General features: G+C 36.1%; 2 protein-coding genes and 1 long non-coding RNA gene across 12 annotated transcripts in view; 2 read left to right on the top strand and 1 right to left on the bottom strand.

Moving 5' to 3' along the window:
- The first annotated feature begins 502 nt into the window (after positions 1–502).
- LOC146721689 (uncharacterized) lies at positions 503–1,837 on the top strand. The gene is made up of 3 exons (XR_014925574.1): positions 503–561; positions 690–738; positions 1,506–1,837. It is a non-coding gene; the product is annotated as an uncharacterized LOC146721689 (long non-coding RNA).
- A 3,158-nt stretch (positions 1,838–4,995) lies between these two features.
- Positions 4,996–18,710, bottom strand: LOC114928114 (polycomb group protein Pc). Of its 5 annotated transcripts, none has more exons than XM_029299201.2 (6): positions 18,526–18,710; positions 16,439–16,600; positions 10,995–11,038; positions 10,787–10,910; positions 8,875–9,291; positions 4,996–8,577 (listed from the first exon to the last, which is right to left on the bottom strand). In XM_029299201.2, exons 2-6 carry the CDS (start codon positions 16,496–16,498, stop codon positions 7,957–7,959), a joined length of 1,266 nt encoding a protein of 421 aa, XP_029155034.2. In that variant the 5' UTR covers positions 16,499–16,600; positions 18,526–18,710; the 3' UTR covers positions 4,996–7,956. The 5 variants fall into 5 exon arrangements, with proteins under 5 accessions (XP_029155034.2, XP_029155035.2, XP_029155033.2 ...); XM_029299202.2 differs by lacking the exon at positions 18,526–18,710 and adding an exon at positions 18,478–18,519; XM_029299200.2 differs by lacking the exon at positions 18,526–18,710 and adding an exon at positions 17,242–18,471.
- LOC114928115 (uncharacterized) overlaps positions 16,446–26,544 on the top strand; it is a 107,492-nt gene continuing 97,393 nt past the window's right edge. For 4 of the 6 annotated variants that reach the window (XR_014925546.1, XM_029299205.2, XM_085486385.1 and 1 more), the window contains exon 1: positions 17,717–18,023. Coding sequence is in view for 3 of the 6 variants with exons in the window: in XM_029299205.2 (XP_029155038.1) it covers positions 17,857–18,023 (167 nt within the window). In the remaining 3 variants the exon portion in view is untranslated. Of the gene's footprint in view, positions 16,637–16,669; positions 17,087–17,716; positions 18,024–26,544 lie in introns of those variants that run through there. The other 2 variants (XR_003819023.2, XR_014925547.1) reach the window with 2 other exon arrangements.

The following is a 26,544-nucleotide window of genomic DNA, read 5'->3' as shown; positions in this document are numbered from 1 at the left end:
AGTCCAAGTGTAAGTCAAATTAATTATTTCATTATTTATTTTACGAAACGTGTCGAAAATGTGATGGCTCAAACCCGGGCGTTGCAAACGAAAATTTAATAAAAATTGATACGTAGAATTAAAACTCGTTTTTACTTCGATCTCTAAAAAATATAAAATTCTTATAAAAATAAAACGATTCCTATCGTCGGTTTCAATCGTCTGCAAGAGAAAAAAAATAAAAATTTAATTTTTACCTCCCTCTTTAGAAAAGTGTAACACTCCAAGGAGGAATATAAGAATATATTTTTATATAAGAAATCTTCCTTAATTTTCGACAAAGAATCATCTTCTAAAATTTTTCGTGCTTATTTAAGTACACCATGTATAAAATGTTTACCATATATAGCTTCCTTAAACTCACACTTGTTTACATTATTCCCCACCTATCTGCTTGGCAGTTATCTATCTGTTTTTCTTTATATAACATTTATATTCTCATATTAATAATGAATATTCAGATTTCTGACGGTTCCCTTCTCGGATATTTTGTGCTCTTTCCGTTTTCATATTTTGTCTTGGGTAAATCTTCTCTCTTACACTGTTGGTTTTATTATTTTAACGAACTATATTAATTTCTTAGCTTATCATGTGAAGTTCTTTTGTAAATCTTTAATTGACATTTTGTAGAAACACGTTAATTTTTATAGAAGTCGATCGTATTTTTTTGAAGATCAAGCACAGGATTTTTAATTTCACGTACGTATTCTTATTTATATTTTATCCTTATCATTATCTATTCTTATATATGACACATTTATATAGTCTGAAAAAGGATCATGTTTAATTAAAGAATATTCACTGTTTTTGCCATGTTTTCTGCGCTTTTGCTTTCATTAAAGCATCCGTTATCATACTTTTTTTTTATATCGGTTATTACAATCTTTCTATTTGGATTTCTTAAACATATTTATTCTTATATAAAAAAAAGCTATAGCATAAAGAGAGGAACGTCGGTTGAGTAAATCGTTTGCTCTATAAAATAAATAATTTGATTAAGAAGGTTTAACAGACGAAGTAATTCTAAAAGTGAAGTAAAAAATAAATATATTAAGAGACAAGTGCAATTACATGAAATTACAGCAAAATTTATTTTTATAATCCTTTTTCTCAACACTAACAATAAGTTAATATATCCAAATAATTTATTTTTCATAATTTATGTTTATTTTTTTCAATAATTTATCTTTCTTATATATTTTTTATATAATACACATATTTTGCTAATAGTAATAATAATAATTTGCTAAGCTCTATTTAAATTTCAATTAATTTAATAATTAATTTTTTTGACAACTTTGATTGTTCGTAATTCTTTTTTGATAAAATTACAATTAAAAAAAAATTTTTAATTGTCCTTGTTATCAGCTTGTACATATTGGCACTATATATAATATATTTACCATTATATATAAAAATATGTTGTTTCTTTTAGATACCAAAAAATAAAATTATTTTACTTTTAGCCTTCGTAAAGCTAGCGAAATGGATCATATAATAATACAAAGAAAGAAACAAACACTTTCGACCTGTCGAGCTGTCGAGATGACATACTAAAAAGGCGAATATGATAGAATCAATATTTTTGTGAAGAAATGCGATAGCATTACTATTAGTGATACCGAAGAACGTAGACTTATCTATTAAAGTCTCTGAGAAAATTATTAAGAATTTTTATCACCAAATTTTTTATATATTAACAACGTAAAACTGTCACACAAATTAGAAAAAAGGATATTATTTTTGTTCGGCAAAAACTGACAAAAAATCTCATCTTCAACTCTAATATAACAAATGAAAAATTATGTAATTTTTTATATAAGTAAATTATTTTCTTTTGTATATCACTTGCGATCGATAGCATAGATTGATGAGATATATAAAAAATTTTCTCGTTGGTTCGTAAATTAATGAATTCTCAAATTTCGATGGGTTATACATACCTATATCATAACGATTTATCATAAGACATGCTCAAAATGGATATAATTGTATGCGCATCAGGATGTGCATTTAACGCAAGATAATAAAAAAAGGAATTTCTTGATATATTTTAACGATTCGACCAAACTCAAATTATGAAAAAATTAATTTTTAATATTTATAGACACATTACGCAAAAAACTCATTTTTTATTTCTGTCATTATAATTTAGTATAGCTAGTCGAAAAAAAAAGAAATTTTATAACAGGTATAACAATTAAGAGTTTAACTAGGCTCTGTAATATATAAATATAAATTTAACATATATAAGATAGGCAATAAGAGCCAAATCGCGGATGACAGTGCGTTATTCTAAACGAAACTAAATTTTTTCGTTAGAATTAAATACCTGTGCACAAGGCACCAAATTTTTACTTGGACACGGCCAAGATATAAAATTGGAATAATCTCTACAAGAGATTTTTAATTCCATGTATCCCCTATTCCCCCTAAAGAAATAAAGTGCGAGAGAAAAATATAGATCCGAAAGTCGCAGAATCGGGAATCGAACCCGAGACCTTTCGCTTGCCGGGCGACTGCTCTTCCAACTGAGCTATTCAGATCCTTTCGATTCTATACTTTTCTCTGTTATATATATTAATGTTGGTAAATAAACGCCTTTAAGCCAGCGTGTATAAATTAAGAGTTTAACTAGGCTCTGTAATATATAAATATAAATTTAACATATATAAGATAGGCAATAAGAGCCAAATCGCGGATGACAGTGCGTTATTCTAAACGAAACTAAATTTTTTCGTTAGAATTAAATACCTGTGCACAAGGCACCAAATTTTTACTTGGACACGGCCAAGATATAAAATTGGAATAATCTCTACAAGAGATTTTTAATTCCATGTATCCCCTATTCCCCCTAAAGAAATAAAGTGCGAGAGAAAAATATAGATCCGAAAGTCGCAGAATCGGGAATCGAACCCGAGACCTTTCGCTTGCCGGGCGACTGCTCTTCCAACTGAGCTATTCAGATCCTTTCGATTCTATACTTTTCTCTGTTATATATATTAATGTTGGTAAATAAACGCCTTTAAGCCAGCGTGTATAAATTAAGAGTTTAACTAGGCTCTGTAATATATAAATATAAATTTAACATATATAAGATAGGCAATAAGAGCCAAATCGCGGATGACAGTGCGTTATTCTAAACGAAACTAAATTTTTTCGTTAGAATTAAATACCTGTGCACAAGGCACCTATATTTTTCTCTCGCACTTTATTTCTTTAGGGGGAATAGGGGATACATGGAATTAAAAATCTCTTGTAGAGATTATTCCAATTTTATATCTTGGCCGTGTCCAAGTAAAAATTTGGTGCCTTGTGCACAGGTATTTAATTCTAACGAAAAAATTTAGTTTCGTTTAGAATAACGCACTGTCATCCGCGATTTGGCTCTTATTGCCTATCTTATATATGTTAAATTTATATTTATATATTACAGAGCCTAGTTAAACTCTTAATTTATACACGCTGGCTTAAAGGCGTTTATTTACCAACATTAATATATATAACAGAGAAAAGTATAGAATCGAAAGGATCTGAATAGCTCAGTTGGAAGAGCAGTCGCCCGGCAAGCGAAAGGTCTCGGGTTCGATTCCCGATTCTGCGACTTTCGGATCTATATTTTTCTCTCGCACTTTATTTCTTTAGGGGGAATAGGGGATACATGGAATTAAAAATCTCTTGTAGAGATTATTCCAATTTTATATCTTGGCCGTGTCCAAGTAAAAATTTGGTGCCTTGTGCACAGGTATTTAATTCTAACGAAAAAATTTAGTTTCGTTTAGAATAACGCACTGTCATCCGCGATTTGGCTCTTATTGCCTATCTTATATATGTTAAATTTATATTTATATATTACAGAGCCTAGTTAAACTCTTAATTTATACACGCTGGCTTAAAGGCGTTTATTTACCAACATTAATATATATAACAGAGAAAAGTATAGAATCGAAAGGATCTGAATAGCTCAGTTGGAAGAGCAGTCGCCCGGCAAGCGAAAGGTCTCGGGTTCGATTCCCGATTCTGCGACTTTCGGATCTATATTTTTCTCTCGCACTTTATTTCTTTAGGGGGAATAGGGGATACATGGAATTAAAAATCTCTTGTAGAGATTATTCCAATTTTATATCTTGGCCGTGTCCAAGTAAAAATTTGGTGCCTTGTGCACAGGTATTTAATTCTAACGAAAAAATTTAGTTTCGTTTAGAATAACGCACTGTCATCCGCGATTTGGCTCTTATTGCCTATCTTATATATGTTAAATTTATATTTATATATTACAGAGCCTAGTTAAACTCTTAATTTATACACGCTGGCTTAAAGGCGTTTATTTACCAACATTAATATATATAACAGAGAAAAGTATAGAATCGAAAGGATCTGAATAGCTCAGTTGGAAGAGCAGTCGCCCGGCAAGCGAAAGGTCTCGGGTTCGATTCCCGATTCTGCGACTTTCGGATCTATATTTTTCTCTCGCACTTTATTTCTTTAGGGGGAATAGGGGATACATGGAATTAAAAATCTCTTGTAGAGATTATTCCAATTTTATATCTTGGCCGTGTCCAAGTAAAAATTTGGTGCCTTGTGCACAGGTATTTAATTCTAACGAAAAAATTTAGTTTCGTTTAGAATAACGCACTGTCATCCGCGATTTGGCTCTTATTGCCTATCTTATATATGTTAAATTTATAGGTATAACAATCTTTTAAAAATCTTAAATTTTAGATGTATGAATTTTTTAAACACTTTAAAAATATGATCAAAAAATCCGTTCTGATAAAAAGAATCATATAAGAAGAAAAAGACGAATTTTTTCACTTCTTGTTCCATGAACATTGGTTTAATATTCGCAACAATTTTTTTTAAAGAGGTTTAATAATAAATACATGTTTACAACATATAAATATATAATATAAATGCGATTTGTAAAGGAAGAGTCAAGTGAATATAAAAACAACGTGACTTCAAGTAGAGATTTTATTGAAATATAAGGAATCTGTACCAGACAGAACTAAAATTACTGTTGAATTTGGATCTACCGGGGTTCACGTATCGTATATGCCTGCGTAATCGCTGCTTTATCGTATAATTGTAGTCGGAATATTTATATAAGTACAGAAACAATATCGAAGGTACGCGCACAGTCTATCTTGAACTTTCTAAAGCTAAGAAAAGGATTTTTTTCTCTCTATAGAGACCTATAGTTGCAATCTTACGTTTACAACTAGAGGAGAAGGGAGGGAGAGAGAAGGGGGATTTCTCTCTTTTTCATTTCTATGTACAATTGATAATTCAAAGTTTTTTTTTATATAAGCCATTCTCATGACTTCGCTTGCCATGGCGAAGACGCGTACAGTTGTGTTCGTCCAATTATTTACATTTTTTACAAGAAACATTCTCTCAATATACAGTGATACGTTACAACAATTTCAATGTATATTTAAATTCTTCTGCATTGATAGTTGCAACGAATGTGTCAATCTAATATCTTACGCGAATGGCCCCGTTTAAAAAAATATATAAAAAAAACAAATCTTTTTTGTCTTGACTATACGAATTTTCCAAGAAGTCGTCAAAATTTTTTAAAAATTTCTATAAAATCTCATCGGATCTCTAAATATACAATTTTTTATTGACATGAAAAGTTATCTATCCGTGGCGATTGTGCTAAAACGCAAGAAATAACACATTAATGCTGAATGTCGAACTCACTTTCCAATGTGTGCGGGACATCGTTGCACATACACATAATCTAATTATACAACTATATTATATATAAGAATGTAGAAACCTAAAAATCTTCGTGTTAGTTATAATAAATAAGCAACGTATACGTAAATTTAATAAGAGTGTGTATGTGTATGTGTCTGTATTTATGTCTGTGTTTGTAGTATGAATGTATGGGACTGCGTGTGTGTGTCTATTAAATATATATTAAATTATTTGCATGTATTTAATATATATTTAATATTTATACAGAAATATATTTAACTTAATGTAAAAGGGGTCTTTCGCACTGTCTTTTTCTAAATCCACCACATCGCGCTTTACAGATGCTATACAGATGCCTGTTACGCGAGATAGAAAATTTTTCTGCAGAAATGTTTAGGATGTTTTTCGACATTTTCGATTTTACTATATCGGTAAAAGATACACAAATTATTATAAAAAATGAATTATCAATTTATTCGTATTTCAATTTATTCTGTATTTTCTTTCATTATTCCTCAAGCATATTTCTCGATCTCGTTTGATTCAAAGTTAGTAATTGATCAGAATTCTTTAGTTGTTTCTCATGTGACTTTTATGTAAAACAGTGCCTCAATATAAAGAAAAAAAAATTCAAACGCGATCAGAAATCATGAGAAAAAATCTATTGGCAATTGATGAGGAAAATAATGCAAGAAAGTAAGAATAAGAGAAATAAGAGAAAAATCATGATATTCTATGTCCTAAATAAAATCAGTTTTTTTTTTTCAATTCGTGTCAAAGAAAGAAAAAAGATTTAACGTTGTGTCGAAACATCACATCATCGCATAAATCATTTTGATCATAATTTTAAATGACGCTAGCATCTTCCATCCTCCCATAAATTTGGAAATAAAATGTTTCTCTTCATTCTTATGCGATTAAAATTCTCCCATGTGATAGAAAAAAGAATGGCAAATAAGATAAATAGTGTTAACGAGAAAGATTAATTTCAGATAATTTTGATATAAAGACAAATATTGACTGTATATATTAAACTTGAATAGAACTGAATTTGGGATCGCAAAACTCTTTTTCAAATCTTGAAAAAAATCCTTTTTACGGTGTCCGATGATCGAAATGTATATAGTATGGTTTCACTAAGAGATAGGAAATGATCTTACACTGTCGATATACGGGCGATATTTTGCACGAATAAAAATATTTAATTACACGTAAAGGATATCGAAAGCGCAATATCCTTTTATGTATTAAATATGACATTTCGCGATCATTTGCAATTCTTAGTGAAATTTTTACGCTCGCATACGTATACACTTGAAATCGAAATTTATATCTTTCTTTCGCGACATTCTGACGTTTGCCGACGCATTAGCAAAGAATGAAAAATACATAACGGGATAAATGGGATATATATACAAGAGTTCAAAACTATCTCTTTTTTGTTCGAAATAATATAACTCGGAACGCCTCTCTCCCTTGGAATCGCTCTTCCGCGAAATATATTTTTTGATATTCTAAAAACGAATTAGAAAAATATTTTTTCTAACTTGTATATAAATACATATATGTATCCCGTAGTAAAAACAAAGGTTTTATTATAATAGTTTTATCTATACCATTTTCTCTCAGCAAAGTTCCAAGAGAAGCAAATAATGAATAAAACAACTAGAAGACGTAGCATCCGTTAATGTTATCTAGATCTTCAGCGTGTATGTGGTTAAAATCTACCAAGCGTTTTGAAATATACAAGTGTACGTATTGTAATAATAGGTATGATGATTTGCTCGTCAGACCGTTATCATTACAACATTCTTTATACAATAAATTTACACAGACTCGCAAATCTGAGTAAAGCATCGTTTGTGACTATTTAATTTTCAATTTGGTAGGAAAAAAGTTCTCTAATACTGATCAATTTCTAATTTCACTATTTAATCGAATTTCTTGGAATCTCAATGCGTACGGATTGTATAGATCTTTGCGCGCTGCCCGACTATCGTCGCGATATCTTTCTTCTTTTTCTGCGATACCATGATATATCGTCATCTGTCAATTATTAGAAAAGTTTAAATTTGCTCGGTACTATGATTACATCCTGGGCTTAACATGTGTGTGAAAATAATTTATATTTATTTACAATAATTCAATACACAATTCGGAGTGGATGTCCCCGACGCAGGGCTATTGATAGATATCGTTCTCGAAAGTTCAAAGAGTCTCTTTGGGATCTCTCTCCCGAAAGAAGCCCTTTTCAGTCTTGCACTCCCTGATGGTAACCGTTTTCAGATTAACAGTAACGTCCGTGATGAACACTTGATCCGCCACTGGGTTTCTCGCGTGCCAATAATCGGTGCTCGGGCTCGTGAGCGGGGCGTAGATCTCCGACTTCGGGATTTCGGTCTGCTTGACGCTCGAAGTGTTGTTATTATTGTTGTTATTATTATTGTTGTTAATATTATTATTATGACTGTGATGGCCGTTCACGACTGTCGGTAACCTATTGTTGTTGGTGTAAGAATCTGTGGGACTCGGTGATTTATGACCGTTCGCTTTTTCGCCGGTGACCGCCCCGTTCGATTTGTCCTGCTTCTGCTCCGACAAATGCCTCTTCTTCGTCGAGGGCTGTTCCAGGGGTGTGTCTATCTGGGGGGACAGCGGCGCCGGCGGTGCACGTGGAAGAGAGGGCGGTGGCCCGTGAGGTACGTCGGCTTCGGGACGCTTCTTGTCCTGGACTGCCGGTGCCGGCGTCGTCGGCACCGCCGGAAGTGGCTCCTCCGGTGTCGACTTTACGCTGGAGGACGACGGCCTCCTGCCGTTGACTTTGTGACTCTGTAATTAAAGAACGATCCTGTTTTTATAGCTGAATATATGTAGTCATCAGTGAGACATTTCTTCTCTTTATTCTTCCACATTGAAACAAATTTATTGAATTCGAATAAATATTTATTTCAATACGGCCTAATAAACAGTGTTGTGCTTAGACGATTTTGAAAATTATCTGAAGGTGATTTTGAATTAACCTTGGTGCAACTTAAGTCCATGTTAACTTAATTCGAAGGATTCGAATGTCCTTACATTATCCTATAACTTATTAGGAAATTACACTTTCGCGTTTCTGAAACTTACGTGATAAGAGGGCGTTGTAGGATTGTTCTTCAAAGGCAATAACCGAGGAACTTTGGTCGGTGGCGGGCTACCACTACCGCTATTGGGATTGCTCGTGGTAATTGTCACGCCGATCTTGCCGGACTCCTTGCTGAGGACCTCCGCCTTTCTCTTTGTACCCAGCTCTTTCCTGGGCAACAGAGGTATGTCTACGCTGCTGTTGGAACTGTCGGAATCGATGAATGTCGACGCCAATTCTGGCGGTGTCGGGGACTCGTGGCCGTCCAAGGAACTCGGGAGTGTGTCCTCGTCAGGGGCTACTGAGTTCAATCGAGGCGCCGAGGTGCTGCCTGTCGTCGATTCGTCCTGACTGTCCTCGCCTACTCTTTCATCTCCACCGGGTTCTTCCTCGACTACTAAATTGGCCAGCACCTGTTCCTGAAGATAAACATTATTGTAGATTAACAGTGTTTGCTATTATCTGAATAAAATTATATGGATAATTATCTAGACACAATTTTAGCGTCATCTTATTTTTATATAGATTTATAGATGATCAAAATATGTATCGTCTATATCTCCATTTTAGATGAAAAAAAGTGTCATCTTCACTAAATTATCTAGAATAATGTTCAGATAATTTGGTTTAGTCATAGCACATAAAAATACTTAATTAGTAGAATTTAGCAGTAAACGATAAAAACTTATAAAATTATGAATATATTTTTAAATAAAGTAGAACGTACATAAACAGGTCAACTTAAAAGCGAGCAAATTATTTAGGTGTACACCTAAATAATTTGCTCGTTTTCAAGTTGGCCTATTTATGTACGTTCTACTTTATTTAATTTTATACAAGCCGTAGTTTTTCATTTACTAATTTTTTATTTATTAATATATTTTTATATCTCTTTTATAATTAATATATTTTTTAAATAACTATGTTTACATAAACGGTCTTAAAAATGATATTATCTGGAAGTGATCTAGATGAATATTAATATATAATTTTATCTTTTACATCTAGATATATTTGAAACAAAATCATCTTCATATATCATATTTAAGATGAATTTACATATTTTCATCTCATCTTTAGCTAATTTTAAAATCATCTAAGCACAACACTGTAGATTAGATCGTCTACACAAGAAAAGCACCAGAAGGTCTCTAATCCAATTTTATGATTCTATTAATTCTCCATTTCAAACTATTTCGGCGAAATAAAAAGATTTTATGACTAGCTATATCCGCTTAACGAGGAACGTCATAATGTTTGCTGAGATATTAAGCTAGTAAAATAATTCGGTATAAAGATGATCTTTTAATGTAACTTCATAATGAAGAGATATAGTCGACATTTTACGAATTTGGCATATTTGACAAGTATATGTGTAAATACACATCTCTCTTGTATTTTTTACCATTTATATTCATAATGTTTTTTAACTTATACGTATATATGTATATATCAAATATATTATCTATCAAATTATTATTTAAAAATAAGACATTTTGCAAATGTATTTGAGAAATATTTCATGACAATTTTTTTAGAAAGTACAAATATAAATATATGTACACATACATATATATTTTGAAGAAATTAATGGCAAGTGTGAATATGTATATTATATTTATATATTCATCTACACTTGCCATCAATTTCTTCTCAAATTTTTAATTTTTTAAAGAATTAAATTTAAACGCGACGAAAATAAAGAAAGATAAAATAAAATGTCTATACAACGTTAAACTATGTATATGATAAAATCAATAATATTGATAAAATTAACTTAATCGAAATTGGTTTAACTTTCTTCTTAGCACAATTTCATTAAACTTGATTTCGTAATTTGTCGATAAATAATTGATAAAGACATCGCACCAAAGTATATAAATATACAGGTATATGTATATCGTTCGCTCTCACGTTATATCTGGTATCCCTTCGCCTTGGTCTTCTGGTGGATACATCTCCGCCTTTCTGACTCTCTTCATACAGCTCGATTAATCTGACGTCCAAAATATTTTCTTCCGGCTCCCATGTGTTATATCTGAAATAAAACGAGAAAAGTTACAAATGCGCAATCACGGAGTTTTACATGTCGAATAATTTCTGACAAAGATTTTATACTCACTTCTTGCTCCATCCTTTCCATTTGACAAAATATTCGATCTTGCCCTGCAAAAAAAACAAAACGTAAGATAAATATTACTAATATAGGTACTAATATAATTAAACGGCGAATATAGGGAAAAAATTATTGCATATAATTTATATGCTTTTTCGCAGTTATTCGAAATACATATTTTTTATATAATACATTATATATGACATAATATCACGCATGACATGAATATCTATCACGTCACATTCAACGATACAAGTTAATTGATATATATATATATACATATATATATATACTTAATTGGCGTTCAATATTTATATAGCGATATTATTCGGTAACGTATTAACGTTACTGAATAATTACTACTTTATTATGCCTTACAGAAAAAAATGGTACAGGACTTTTCGGCTCAGTTTTTCACGAGGAATATCGCTATATAATTAGTTTTTTTCTGTAAGGCATAATAAAGTAGTAATTATTCAGTAACGTATTAACTTACAGAAAAAAATGGTACAGAACTTTTCGACTCAGTTTTCCATGAAGAATATCGTTATATGAATATTGGGCGCCAATTAAGTGACACTCTGTATATATATATTGTGCCTAACGAGGATGGAAGATTGTTGTACATTTTTAACGAGAAAAAAATATTTCAAATTGTGCGAAAGATGTGTTTCTAAATGCAGCATTATATATATTTAAGCATTACTCTTCCAATTAAGTCATCGGCAACGCGTATAATCGCGTATTAATCACTTTTACTTCTATAATTAATTTCCATCGTTATCCCGCGCGTATCAGCCACGTCAGAGGTGGATCCACATGTTGCGCACGTTTACGAGCGGATCGTTTGCCGATAAGATCCGCTCCAATCGGGAAAGGCCGATTCGCTTATCAGAACGCGGTATAATTATAGCTATCGCGGGGCGATAATTAATTGCGACGCGAGAGGCGCGCCGTTACATCGATCGTCCCGCGCTGCGATTTTTCAACGATAAAAAAAAGTCCCGGAGACCGGATAAAACCAGGTGATCGGTGAAAGCCGGTTGGCGCCATTCGCTGTCAGTCAGCGGTAACAGTTTTACGTTGTAAAACCGGGTCAATCGCGCGCGGAGATAAACAGACAGATAGAATGCGTTTGTTTATATTCCAGGGATTGATGGATCTCACGAGAACGTGGAGTAAAAGGCGAGTGGACGGTACATATTGTATAAGCAATAAGTATTGATTACAAAGAGAAGTGATAAAAGAATCGGATCTTGATTTTTTATTAATTTACAATTTTTTTCGAATTAATCTTTATTTAATTTAGCCAAATTCGTTTTTTTCTTTTTATGTGATTCTTAATCAATGGACGTCGAATTATTAGTTATTTATATATTGAAACTATTTTTTATAAGTTGCGATAATCGAAATAAATGTTTTATATACAGGGTGTTTAGAAATTGGAAATCAATCGGGAGGTAATTGGCAACCCAAAAATTAGAAAAATGGCATAAACATAGGTTATAAAATGCATTTATTTGAGAATAAAATTTTAAATTTTACTTTCGAGATTTTTTCGAAATTGAAAAAAGATGGTTTTTACAAGTTTTGTAACATAATTAACATAATAAAGTCAATAATCAAACAAATCAAAAGATAAGTTGCATTTCCACGTGGTGCATCCTAAGTAGCAACTAAAAGTTATTATCTTTATTATATATGTTAATATATTACAAAACATATAAAAATCTTGTCTTCTTTGCTAAATTTTAAATTTTAACAAAAATCTTGAAAATAAATTCAAATTTCAAATCAATTTCAAATTTCAACATATAAATGAAGTTATCCCGAAATCAATGACTAAACTTTTCAACTAAATTATTGTACTATTTTATTAATTTTTTCTTATTTTTGGGTTTCTAATCATTTTCAATCTCCATTTTTAAATACTCTAGTTCGCGTTCCAAAATTAATTTTGTGAAGTAGATTAGTTTTTGATTGACTAATTAGGTCACAAAAGAGACACAAATTTCTTTGTTCTGATTAGTCCGTCAAAAGCTACCCTAAGGAGTAAATTTTAGAACCCTGTATGAATAAATATTTATATTTTTACTTCAAAAGTATTTTGCTCTTTCTCAATCGTTGTACAGGTAATACTTTTTGAAAAAAATATCAGGACTACAATCAGTATATAATTAAAAGCAAATTAGGCGTGTCAAATCTCTCTTTCTCCTTTTCTTGCAACTTATTCAAATTACACAGATGTCTCGATATTCCCGTACTTTGAAATAATAAAATAAATATTTGTTTCTTTACTCCAAAAATATTTTACTTTATCTCAGTATCATTGTACAGGTAATAATACCTTTTGAAAAAAAAGGACTTGAAAATAAAAATCCTATAACCAAAAGAATATAATTAAAAATATAAATATAAATCAGGACTACAATCAGCATGCATATAATTAAAAGCAGTATGCATATAATTAGGCGCATCGAATCTCTCTTTCTCTCCCTTCTTGCTCGTTCAAGTTACATACAGATGTCTCGATATTTCCGTATTTTGAAAACCGATTGGATACGCGAGAAAGAGAGGAATCGCGTGAATTTTCGAATCCATCTCGCGACACGCACGGTCGATAGTCGAGTCGGCTATGCCGACGTTCACGGGTAGCGGTTCACCCATTGGCCTACGGCCAACGACAGAAACGGCACGCCGGCCCATCGCGATGCGCAGGCACCGCGTGACAGTTGGAAAACAATGACACACGCGCTCGCGCGGGAGAAAGAGAGAGATACAACGTCGCGAAACGACAGAATGAAGCATCCACGAGTCCGATCGACAATGTGATAACGCGGAGCAGGTTGTCAGCCTCTCGCGAACCGATATTATTACATGTCGATACCGGTGCGACAATCACGTCGTCGATGTTCGCGAGAGTGAAATGCTCCGCGACGCTTTACACGAGTTATTTAGCAAGTTTATCCGATACAATATGAATGATGGAAACGATTGTGCGAATTGATGAGGTTCGTGTTCCTCTAAAAAACCCGGAAGGCTTCGCGAATGTTGAATGAAAGTGGTAGAATTGCTTCGAATAATTGTTAACTTTCTCGTATTTGAATATATAAGTTCGGATTGTTCCTTTACTTTGGTGCAATTATGCTGCACAATTTTGTAACATTTTAGGACACTTTGATGTTATACCTACATATATACGACTCTTTCTCGAGTTAAAGTAAAATCATTATCTTTTGTCATTTTATGCGCATTATTCTTCATATCTCTCTCTAAACTCATTAAATAAATTATGCTTAATTGTATGCAGCCGATTAAAATTATCACGATGTAATTTATGAAATTATATTATTATGAATTCACTTTTTTATTTTTTCCGAGTAAAATAAAAAAATGTAAGACATATAGAATACCCTAAAAACCTAAGAAAATCCTTTCAACGTCATATATTCTGTATTCTCCCTATAAGGACAAATTCTTTTCAAATTAGAGACTCTGCTATTAAAAAAAATATCCGATGGATTCGAAACTTCAGATATATAGTTTGTATGAAATTTCATGGGTCGAGAAGAATTTTGAGAATTATTTTTGCGAATTGTTTCGAAATTGTATAACGAGTTCCGTAAAGAAATACGCCACCAGTTGCTACCAGCTGATCGCCATACGGAGCCTTTCTCCTATCCGTCAGCGAGTTTACCATTGTCTGCCTCTGGGAACTCCCGTTAACCAGAAGAAGTATACATATAGTCGGCTTCAGAATGGTTGAGATTACTTTTTCTTTAGTAGCACACAATATCTACAAATTTACTCTTGCATATGAATCAGAAATAATCAATAATAATCATTAATTGTCTTATAAATGCAATGATGTATTTTATAAATAAGCCTATATTCGTTATATATAAAAAACAAAATTATCATTCATTAATATTTTAATAATTATTATCAATCTGTTGGTATCTATACAAGAGTACATTTATAGAGATCGAAAGAAAATATATCAAGTATAAACGTATCGAATAACCATTTTTTTCTATACATCGCGCACGTGAATATCTACAAATTGTTAAAGAATTGATTTAGCAGAGATAATTTTTTGTGAATATAGGATCAACCTTACGCGATTGTTGTATGTATGTGTTTATATAAATAAAACGCAAAAAGCTTCTTTCTGTTTTAAGTTAATAAACATTTATTTCTAATCGTCAATATATAAAATAAAAAATTATCCTTCTTCATAGTTACCAGCTTTATGGTAAAACTAAGATATGAATTACATCAAAGACAAATTTTTCATTATAAAATTTAGGAAAAAATAAATACCTATATAAAAATTGATTTAAATCACAAAATCTTATTATCATTTTTATTATATTGGATCTTTTTTTACTTTATTTTTTTTTTATTTACTTTACACGTTCATCTCTTTTAAGTATAAATTTAAATTTAGATAAATTTTTGTTCTTACTTTGTTTTAGTGTATTTTTAAATATGTATTTGCAACAAGAAATATTTTTTAATCTTTATCATTATATACTTGCATTATAGATACATTTTATATTTAATTTGATGTATTTTATAAATTTATATTAGAATTAAGTGTAGTTAAATATTGTACAGTGTATATTTTTTCCTCTTTTTTTGTCCCTTTCTATTTTTTTCTGTATCGAGAGAAAACATGCTGCGCAGGATTGCGCCATATCAAGGACCGACAATGATTAGATATGCTGTTCTATACATGTACGCATGCATTTTTGTGTGTTCTAGAAAAAGAGAGAGAGAGAGTAATGTTTTGCTATTTTTTTAAATTTATGATTTGTATAAATTGTAAAATATTATATCGTTGAAAACAATAGAAACATTATGATTAAAATTGCTATAAAAAATATGATTGCTACGCCTAAATAAGAATCGATCTCGAGAAAATTTATACTTTTTGTTCCCTTTCTCTTTTTCAATCAACACACGATCCTTATCACTTTTATTTCTCGTGACTGATACCGGTTGCGTATCGTAATGACGTCAAAATAGGAGGACACAGAGGATCGATTCCGCGCTTATACGCGGTTCCACAATGAATCGATAAACTTGCCGATGGAAAAGCTAGAATAATTCGATGCGTTCAAAAAAAAACTGCGCTCTTCTCTACATTCAATATAAAAATAAAAAAAAAAATAAAAAAAAAAAAAAAAAAAAATTACAGAGAGAAAACAAACCCGTATCCACCGTAGCGTACTTAATGAGTCTGACGTCGCGAAACGCGGCACGCTTCGTATCGTGGAAACGGCAGCCAAGAAGGAGCTGTCAGAGAGAGAAGAGGAGACAAAGAGGAAGAGAAAAAGACAGGACATACGGAGGGAGAATAGACAGAGAGGCGGGGAAACGTGTGGACAGATTCCGGCTGGTGGTGCCGTCTGGTGGCGAATAGTCGCAAACTAGCGAATACTAACCCGCTTTTCCCTCTTCTTCGTGATCCGTTCCGCGGCGTAGACTCTGTCGCCCAGTTCCATGGCCGTCGTGTGAATCCTTAATCCTTTCGATCTGACTCCGGACGAGCGCAGGGATGTCCTCCGATCGGATGTCCGTGGCCGCGTCGTGTCGCGCGTGATATCCTACGAAACACCATATGTAACGATGATGAACACCGGGTACGACAGAGTCGAACACACACATAGACACACATAGACACACACAGGCATTCCCCGGAAGTCGAGAAAAAACAGGGAGAAAGAGAGAGAAATACATTTATATATATCACAATGTAATAATATCGCAAAAAGCTGATCGATTTTCTGTACTTCCAGGTCACGAGGTGGATACCGGCGTGCGCCGTGAGCGGAGACACGTGCGCGATTAACCACGTGGGTGCGAGTTCGTATCTAGGGACTTCGGAGTCGCAGACCGATCGAATCAGTCGATTGTGTCATCCTCCCGCCCGCACGCTGTCATCAACTGTCAAACCGCGACGCGTTCTGTCATCCGCGAAAAGAGAAGAGGACGTAAGTAGTAAGTAATAACGACAGAAAGGAAGATGAAGGGCGGAAGAGTAAGGAACTGATGTTTTTCGAAAGGCCAGTAGCCGCATCGAGAACCCGGTGGTGAGTAAAGAATCATTTCTCATAAAAAAAAAAAAAACAGGAAAAAAAAAGGAATATAACGGATGACGTTTTCGACACGGTTAAAACTCCGTGTCTTTTCCCTCCAAGATTCCCTCGGGTTTTCGTTTTTCCCCCCTTGTTTCTCGGATAACTACCGGCGTGACAACGACGACACGACGTCGACGAAGCGCACGCTTCCTCCCGTATCCGTTCGTGCTGCTGTTGGTGCTGCTGCCGTTCGGGCGAGATCGGCCCGTTGGCCGCGTGACGTCAGCGATTCCCCCTCACGTCATAAACACCAAACATGGCCGTCGTACCGATATACGCTTGTCGAGTGCGTCCCAAGCTGAGGGCGTAAAACCGCCGTAATACGGACTGTCGCGGCTCGCAGATGCAGACAGGTAACGCGCGACGAGGCTCGCGAGCCCCGCGACTTAACCACGTAGGCCCCGGGTGGCGAATATTCGTGAACCGGAGCGATCGACTGGCGGCGTCTGACGCACTCCGCGGATCGAGGCCGACTAGAGCCGAGGTCTACCGAACTCCCCTTCGCAAGTCCTAGTGGACTCGCCCGAGAGCCCGCTCGAGGTTAGGGGGTGGGGAGGGGTTGGAGGGGCAGAGAAAGAGCGCGGCAGGGGAAGGGAGAGGCTCTCAACGGTACGTGCGGCGTGAAAGAAAGGGAGAGAGAGAGAAAGAGAGCGAAAGAGAGAGAGAGAGAGTGCGATTGAGTTAACCGAACGAACACGAGGGGGAGAGGAAGAGCAAGCGCAATGGAGGTAGAAAAGAGAGACGGCGCGACTAGGAGTGCCGTCCTCGGAACAAGAAAGCCGTCTGCCTGGCCTGCTTGTTTGCCTGCCTGCCCTGTTTGCTTGCCTGCTAGCCTGCCTGTCAGCCAGCCAGCCAGCCAACCAGCCAGCCACCCCAAGTTCCCTTCTAGGTACGTGTACGACGATGCATGCGTGTTTGTGTGCGCGAAGACAAGTCGATGCGCGACGTTGCCAGGTCATCTGGTTTCGTCGATAGCACCGCAAATGTCACACTGGTGCTGCCGTAGCTCCACCAGCGACGAAACCACGCTCGCGTAAATTCGTTCGGCAAGGGTTAGAACGATCAGATCCAACAAGACTCTCGCGATTTTCACGACCTCGCCGACTCCGAGTCGAGATCGATCGACGATGACGCTCTAGCTCGCTCGCTCTCTCTTTCTTTCTTTCCGTGTCGGAGCGCGCGTTCACTCCTCACTTCTCTCTTCCTCGGGCGGCCTCAACCAGTCGGTATATACGCGTATATTCGCGCCTACGACATCCGGCAACGTCGCATCCTCCTGCGACGTTCTGTCACACACACATACACTGTTCTCGAATCGCGCATACACCAACATATACACTTACACCATGTACACACGTATACTAGATGGGTAGTAGCAGGCTGTATCCTACCTGCGAAGAGCGAAGCTTCACTGATCTTGAAAAACAAGTGTCGTCACGTCAGGGTAACGCGTAACAAGCCGGACACACTATATATACACACACACACGCGCACAGTTACGGGGGCCACTTCCTCGGCCTGTCGCTCGTAGAAACGCGTGTTACCTCGACGGATCCCGAAACGAGAGTGTTCTCTCCTGCGCCGACGAACAGACGGGGTAGAGAGCGCTGAAGAAGGACGGGACGAGGTGTCGCCCGTGCGCGAACGAGACGCGATGAGACTGGGGGGAGGGAGGGGGGGACGAAGGGGAGGAAACCGTCTTCTCCTCGTCCTCGGGTGTAAATAGCGGGATAAAAAACCCGGGCGAACGGGGACGCCCGATTGGCGGAGCCGTCGAGGCGCCACCGTTGGTCCCGAACCCCATTCGTCGGGACGGCCAATCGCAACCTGGCACTGCCCACGTCGGCTTCCCCTCGACGTGTCGGGGAGGCGGGCATTAACCGGCGAACCCATCGGCCACGCTCGGCTTCTCCAACCCTTCCCCCCACTCTGCCCCCTCCCTGCCCCTTTTACCCCTCAAATCCTCCGGCTCTCTGTGTAAAGTCTCTCCGGGTTTCTCTCTCTCTCTCTCTCTCTTGGTCGAGAGAATCTGCCCCCTACTCTTATATACCAGAAGAGAGACGGAGACAGAACTCTGCCCCCTTTTGCCCCTCTTTGCCCCCTTCCCTGGTGCGAACACCCGAATAGCGGAGTGCGCTACCGTGGCTCTCTCTCTCTCTTCTTCTCGTCGCCGAACGACCGTGTAAAGCCGTATGATGCGAAGGGCGGGCACATAGACGAGGGACGCGAAGGGGGGGCAAGTTGTATATAGAGTTCCCGCTTAGAACGTGTTGGAACGTTCGCGAGCGCGCACTCATATACGCACACATGGTCGTCCCCCCTTCTCCCTCCTCCTTTCCCTGTGCGCTGTCGGTGGCCGACCACCGTATTGAAATATCCTGGCCCTGGAGTGCCAAGTAGCCGTGCGGCGATGCCGCTTCTTCCTATAACCATTACTGCGCGCGTGATTCTCTCGCTCCATGTCATCTCTCTCTCTCTCTCTCTCTCCCTTTTCTCGTTCTCTTTGTGTTCATACTTTGCCGTGCACTCTCCCCTCTGCATTTGCGTATCATCATCTCTCCCTCGTTCTCGAGCTTCATAATAGCGACTCCGTACCCTCTTTAGGAGGGATCCTGTGTTTTTCTCCCTCCCCCGAGTCTCTCCCCCCCCTCCCCGCCCCGGGTACCCACGACGACGACGAGGCTCGCCTCCCTTCGGAGCGCAATCAATCGTATCGCGTACGAAAGTGCTCTCTCTGCGCAACCCCGCGAGCGATGCGCGCGAGTTCGGATAAACGCGGGCAGGGGGAGGGAGAGAGACGCGTTTATTATAGGCACTTTCGAGTGCTCCCCCTCCCTCCCTCCCCCCCCGTCGTGCCCCGCCGACGTCACGTCACACGGCGGCATCGAATTGCGCAACTCTTAAGATACACTCGGGAGTTGGTGTAGTCCACGTAGATGGCGCGTATCATGGGTACGCGCCATCGTCTCCCTCTCCCCCCCCCCCCCCCGTGTCTCTCTTTGTTCTTTCTCGACGAAGGTTGACACCCGACGTCGTCTTCGTGGTATTTGTCGCGGTTTTTTGCCCTTTTAGTCTCGCGATCCTGTTACATCTGTCGCGATTAGAGGCGTAAAAAAAAAAGAGGATCGAGTTTTGTACGGAACTGAGATCGCGTGGTCAAATGTGGAAGAGGATATGAAGGGTATAAACTAGGATATCTATTTACAAAATAATCGCGGTGTCTCCCTTTTGAAGTATATCGAGATTTCTGACTTTCGGATGGATGGATTTTATGAACCAAATGCGCGATTAAACCTCTGATTTTGCTATCCTTTTCTAGGAACATACTATGTAAAATGTATCTTGGAATGTTATTTCTGGTAAAAATGAAAAATATATATGTAATATTAATGATTACATCCGTAGAAATGTCGAAATGTTCTCTATTGTTATGAAAATTTATACAATATTCATTTGAAATCAAAGTCCCGATGAATATGGATCTGTGAAAAGGAATTTTCAGTGTTTTGTGAATATAACTTATGATTTAACACAAGAAATTGTAAGAAGTGTTTAAAATAACCGTCGCACACATCTTATACATTAATTACATTGCATTTTACGTTGAATTGTGCCTCTGATTCCTCAGCATTTTCAATTGATCAAGAGTATTTTAAAGTAATCTTATGAAAAATCAAAGGAATTTGTAGTAAGTCGATTTTCTAATTTTTAATGCTGTCGTTATCATTATATCATTGTGCATACCTATATGTATATGTCGATCTTGTGCATCAGAAAACCATCATTCATGAAGTTAGAACCGGCCTATACAGGATCTATTCATCTTTCACGAAAAAAAAACTAAACCTGCATTCTCCTTTCACAAAACTTCTTAAAGGAAACAAAAAAATTGCCGTCAATTTTCTGCATAGAAATTCACAAAAGTCTTGTCTACATTTATTTAGAAAAATACACGGATCTAACAATGGCATAATTTAAGAATTTCTCTTCAAGTTTGCTGACAAAAATTTAACGCGGATAACTCATTTCGATATATAACTGCATGTGTATATAAATTGATTTTGTATTACACGTGCAGGCAAAGTGGCACTTTGTGTGCGTGTTTTCTGTGCGGAAAGCGGTTGATTTCCCACGCCGCCATCTAGCGACGACGCGGTGAGTGAATAAGTCGCGTTCAAAGTCATTGCCCACGGCTAAAGCCTCACCTTCGACTCGTGCGCGTCCATCCCCCGCACTCGTGACCAATTGTCAACTTTCCGCACTTGATACACAATATACTATTTATGTTGTGCATCTTTTTATCTGATGCGACATATTTTTCTATATATCTAAAAAAATCATATACGTTGAAAATTAAATCGATTATAATCTTTAAATTTAAAAAACAAGAAGTTTACGGATCAAACTTTTTTCCCCTCGAATTCGAAGTGCGAAATACGCCGGTAATTCGTGATACACGTGGCATTTCAGAAACATCATTTTCATAACGTGTTCAGCTTAACTCATTTAAACCTGCTTAACTCATCGCAGTGCTAGGATTAAATCGGCTTGACAAGCGTAAAATTTGTACGCCATGTTTTACTAACTAAATGTTACATTTGTACGCATATTTTCGAATATCCTGGTATTTGAGAATCGATGTAATTATATATGAAACAATCTGTATTTAAATAGAATAAAAGAATCTCTCTCTCGTTCTCTTTCTCTTAGAAAGAAATTAAAGGAATAAGATAGTTTATAGATAATGTGACAGCAGTAATTTTATGCGATAGATTCTATATTTTCACGTTACTCAAATTAGATTTAAATTACTAATTAATTAGTATGTCGTTAGCGCAAGCGGGATTTTTAAGTAAGACAGTAATAAAAAAGGAATTATTGTACAATAGATATGACAAACGTCGTAAACATAGCAACTTGATTAATGACTTTATACAACGCATTGTAAAAAAATGTGTAATATATTACATAAAAGTATGTAAAACTACATAAATTATTAAGTGTAAAATTACACGATAACTAATGTATACAATTTCATAATTTATAGTGTAATTTTATACTTATTATTTATGTAATTTTACATATTTTTTTTACAGTGCGACTTTGATTCCTCGCGCTAAAAATTTTGTAATCTTAATTCCATTCCGCTGTACTTATAGCGCGCAATTATTGTCGAATCGTAATTTGACAAGAAAATTCAGTTTTTATTTTATACTACGCGTTTCCCTTTTAATTTCCTCCATACTTTTCAAGGTCCTTTTTTAAGAGAGAAGCGCGGCGCGCTAAAACAAAACCAAGAGAATATCAAGCGAAACTTCCTCCATTTTTATATACGAATCGATATCGTTGAAAAATCACGCAACTGTAAACGCACTCTAGAGGTTTCTCTGCTCTCGTCGGGGATGATGAAAGGTTCTGACACGCTTCTGCCGCGAGCGACGTCGATGGCGCGCGCCGGCCGGGAGCGAGGCGTCCGTCACCAAAAGTGGCCATTTAATATCTCGAGAACGGGACGAGATATCGGGACGGGATTTGCGCCGGACGATTCCTTACCGTTTGTCATGCTCAATTATTTAGGCGCGGATCCGATCGCGTCGGCGGTTTCCGCGCGAGACGCGTCGCAAGGTTTGCGCCTGGAGACGCGGCGCATGCGCGTTGCGCACAATCCAACGACGGGGTTTTTCCCCGAATTTTGCACTCGACGACTCAAAAGTCGACCAATCGCACTGACTACGATGTCCGCGCTATTTCGTTAAAATGTGATTAATTTTCGCGGATTTCGGCGCAAAACGAATAAAACAGCGGTGAAAAGATAACTTCAGTATAGCGATGAGAAGGTAATCAGTGTTTGTTGTTGTCTAAATAAAATTATGTAGATGGTCATCCAGATCAAGTTTTGGCGTCATCTTATCTTTATATGGATAATAAAAATATGTATATATTATCTATATCTGTATTTTAAATGAAAAAAAGTGTAATCTTTATTATTGAATTATCTAGAATAATGTTCAGATAATTTGGTTTAGAGTCGTAGCACATAAAAATACTTGTAAATATAATTATTAAGTAGCAAAACTTAAGCAGTAAGCAATAGAAACGATGAATCGTCATATATAATTTTATCTTTTATCTACATATATTTGAAATAAAACCATCTTCATCGCTTGTCTAAGATAAATTTACATATTTTTACCTCATCTTTATCTAATTTTAAAATCATCTAAGCACAACACTGAAGATAATATACAAAAGTTTTTCGTATTTATAATAAAGAGAAATAACGGAGATATAGCGTCTATAAAATCGTCCTAAATTTAAATCTGAGACGAAAATATTGAAATAATATATTCCACTATAAGTATAAATGATCTTTCACGAAGAGCTTTTTTCTCGCCTGCTTGAATCTATTCATTTCTTTCTAAATCCGCTCGTATGAAGGATAAAGGATGCATAATTTGCCGAGTTCGGCAAGTGCACTTTCCGAAATAGCAACATTTGCAGGATCTTTCGCAACCTTTAATCCATTTTAATATTTCGCGAGTCAGATAACTAATGATTTTTGCGGCGAGGCGAGTTTCCTCGTCGAGAAAGTAGTCTTCGTTCCTATGTCGGCCAATTCGCGTCGGCCTAACGAAGGACGCACATGCGATTATACTTGCTCGCCGGACTGTACCAGTACCAGCTACGCGAGCCGCTCAAAGAGAAATAAACGAAACTCGCCGACAGTTATACCTTCGACCGCCTCAACCTATGCTTTTCCAACGAATTATCGATTTATCGTCAGATTCTTCTCGCTCTTATGCGAACTCGTGCTTTCCACGTCCAGTCGATCGATGTGTCGGATCGTCCTACGCAGTCGCGAAACCCTGAACATCAATGCAAAACCGCACGGAAAAGAAACAATAGTACTTTTTCATTTTGATTTACGGCTATTTTTAATTTGAAAATACGGTCGAACTCTATATTTCTCTCTACGTATAGGAAAGAATAGTGTATTTCTTGCTTTCTCTTATTCTTCTCGTCTTCTCTCTCTTATGATTAAAGAGCATTTTGCAATGGCATTTCACTTATTGTTGGATCTACTGTCGCGACAAATTGTTAAAAACAAATAATCTATAGCTCAAATAACAGAAATACTAATAAATTGTGTGATCAAAATGTTCAAAATGTTGAATTAAGCTCGTACAAGTTTGAATAAAATCAATAACTGGAAGGACAAATTCAGGCAAAAACGGTAAATTTTCAAACTCGAACGATGAGGAATTTAAATGTCTCGATGATCATTTGAAATGATAATCAAGACCTCTATTTCCGCAGCCATATTTAATTATGACACTAGGAAAATAATATGTGAATCTTTTTCCAAGAATTTATATAATTTCTTGCTCTTGGAATAACAAAAGAAATAAATAAATAAGATTTTGTTTCGATTTGTTAGAGCGTTTAATCGTAAACTTGAGCGGTTTTTAAATAATATTACTGTTTCTTAAATCGGCCAACAGAGCCAAAGCACGAAAAATTAATTATTCGGAACTGTAACTCTTGGTTTGAGATCACTAAGTTCCATATATAAATTAATCTCGAAACTTACATATGTAGAAATAGGCGCGTAAAATTTCTCCATGAAGTAAAATTTCCATATGGAGAAATTTTACGCGCCTATTTCTACATATGTAAGTTTCGAGATACAGTTCCGAATAATTAATTTTTCGTGCTTTGGCTCTGTTGGCCGATTTAAAAAACATCATATTTATATTCTTAATATTGAGAGCCGATAAAAATATTTCTTTCTGATATTACTGTTTCTGTTTAATTAGCGATTAATTTTGTGTGCGAGATTTGGAAGGAAAGATATAAAGATATAGTAAAAAAAAAAAAAAAAGGTATGCATATTCGCTTGGATAATAACGAATGACTGAATTGTCGATCCGAGAATAGAAATAATCTGCGATTTACCTATGTTTTCTAAATCGGAAATTTATTCGGTAACTATGAATCATTTAAAGGATCGTAAACGCAATTTCCATAATTATAGATTCATAAAACTGCGCGATTATACATTCGACTATGGATTCAGCGCATTTGGGAGTATAAATGTACAGGCAGAGAATTTACTCTGAAAATCGTGGTAATAATGGAACAATATTTACCAGAATAAAAAATATTAATGTGTACATAGTCAATTTTACTATATGTACATAATAAAATTAATCGAACGTATTTTATATTTTACTGTAGTACATAGATATTAATACTTTTTATTGTGGTAATTATATACATTAATCAGAGAAGCTGTTATAAAATTCTTCCAATACCATATATTGTCCCACGATTACGTGCTTTTCCGGGTAAATTTCAAGAGAAAATTCCCTCTATGTAGTAAACGCAATTTCCATAATAGATTCATAAAACTGCGCGATTATACGTCGACTATTGGATGCAGCGCATTTGAGAGTATAGATGTACAAAAGAAGAAAGAGAAAGAGGGAGACGTAGCGCGTGATCTTCTCGAGAACGAGGCCTAAATTGCAAGGACCCGATGCAATTATCGTGTCGTGACGAGGCGATTGAAGGAGAGAATACCGATATCGCGCTGTCACGCTCCTGAAAGGAAGAAACCGAGAGAGAGAGAGGGTCCCAGATATTTCCCTATCCGCGAATCTCTCTGGATACGGCAATGTGGGCATTAGCATGCGACTCCGGTTTGTCGTGCCCCTCCTTGGGGGACCGTAATCTTTCTCCCTTTCTCTCTTTCTCTTTCCTCCTGTCTCGTCGCGTCTTTTATCCTCTATCTTTGTTCCGACACCTTATCTCGCTCCTTCGAACCGGCGAGTTTGTTCCTTGAGCGAAGCGAGGAAGAGTCTGGCGCGAGAAATCGCACCAAGGATGTCCGATGAAATAGGATGGTGATCGGAGATAAATAAAGCGAAAGATATACGGGTGAAAAAACCACGAAAAATGTGTACGAAAAAAAAATATTAATCATCATAGCTAAATTTTAGCTGTTCCTTTCATTTGACACCTGACGTTTTTTCAGTTATTATATTGCCTATCATATATTAATGTGTTATCATATTAATAGGTTTAATGGAGAATTTTGTTCCACGTGTAATAATAATTGCGAATATAGCCTTCATTTAATTCGTTTATGAAATGTTTTTTATCTCGTACACAATATGGATGAAAATGCAGTCTAAAACGCGAATGTCGAGCACAACGTGAAAAGAAATGAATAAACGATGAACCGAAAATTTGCATTCGCTGTTCGTTCGCTTAGTATATACGCATTTACATATTAAATTTTATTCTCGAAGCGGAAATTCGTGAATGTTAATTAGTTTCAAAAAATTATATCTTCTGGTATCTTATAGATTCAGGCAAAATGCACGAACAATAATAAAAAGTATATA

The sequence above is a fragment of the Nylanderia fulva genome, unplaced genomic scaffold (assembly GCF_048542155.1).
Source record: "Nylanderia fulva isolate GAGA-0341 unplaced genomic scaffold, ASM4854215v1 Scaffold43, whole genome shotgun sequence".
NCBI lineage: Eukaryota > Metazoa > Arthropoda > Insecta > Hymenoptera > Formicidae > Nylanderia > Nylanderia fulva.
Note: the sequence above shows the minus strand (reverse complement) of the source record. Positions and strands in the feature narration are given on the sequence as shown.

Bases quoted from the DNA above. Each gene is read 5' to 3' on its own strand.
- LOC114928114 (XM_029299201.2), bottom strand. From the start codon at position 16,498: ATGGAACTGGGCGACAGAGTCTACGCCGCGGAACGGATCACGAAGAAG. The intron at 11,039-16,438 runs GTTAGTATTCGC...TTTTTTTTGCAG, and splicing joins CGAAGAAGAGGGAAAAGCGG to GGCAAGATCGAATATTTTGT. The intron at 10,911-10,994 runs GTGAGTATAAAA...GTTTTATTTCAG, and splicing joins TGGAAAGGATGGAGCAAGAA to ATATAACACATGGGAGCCGG.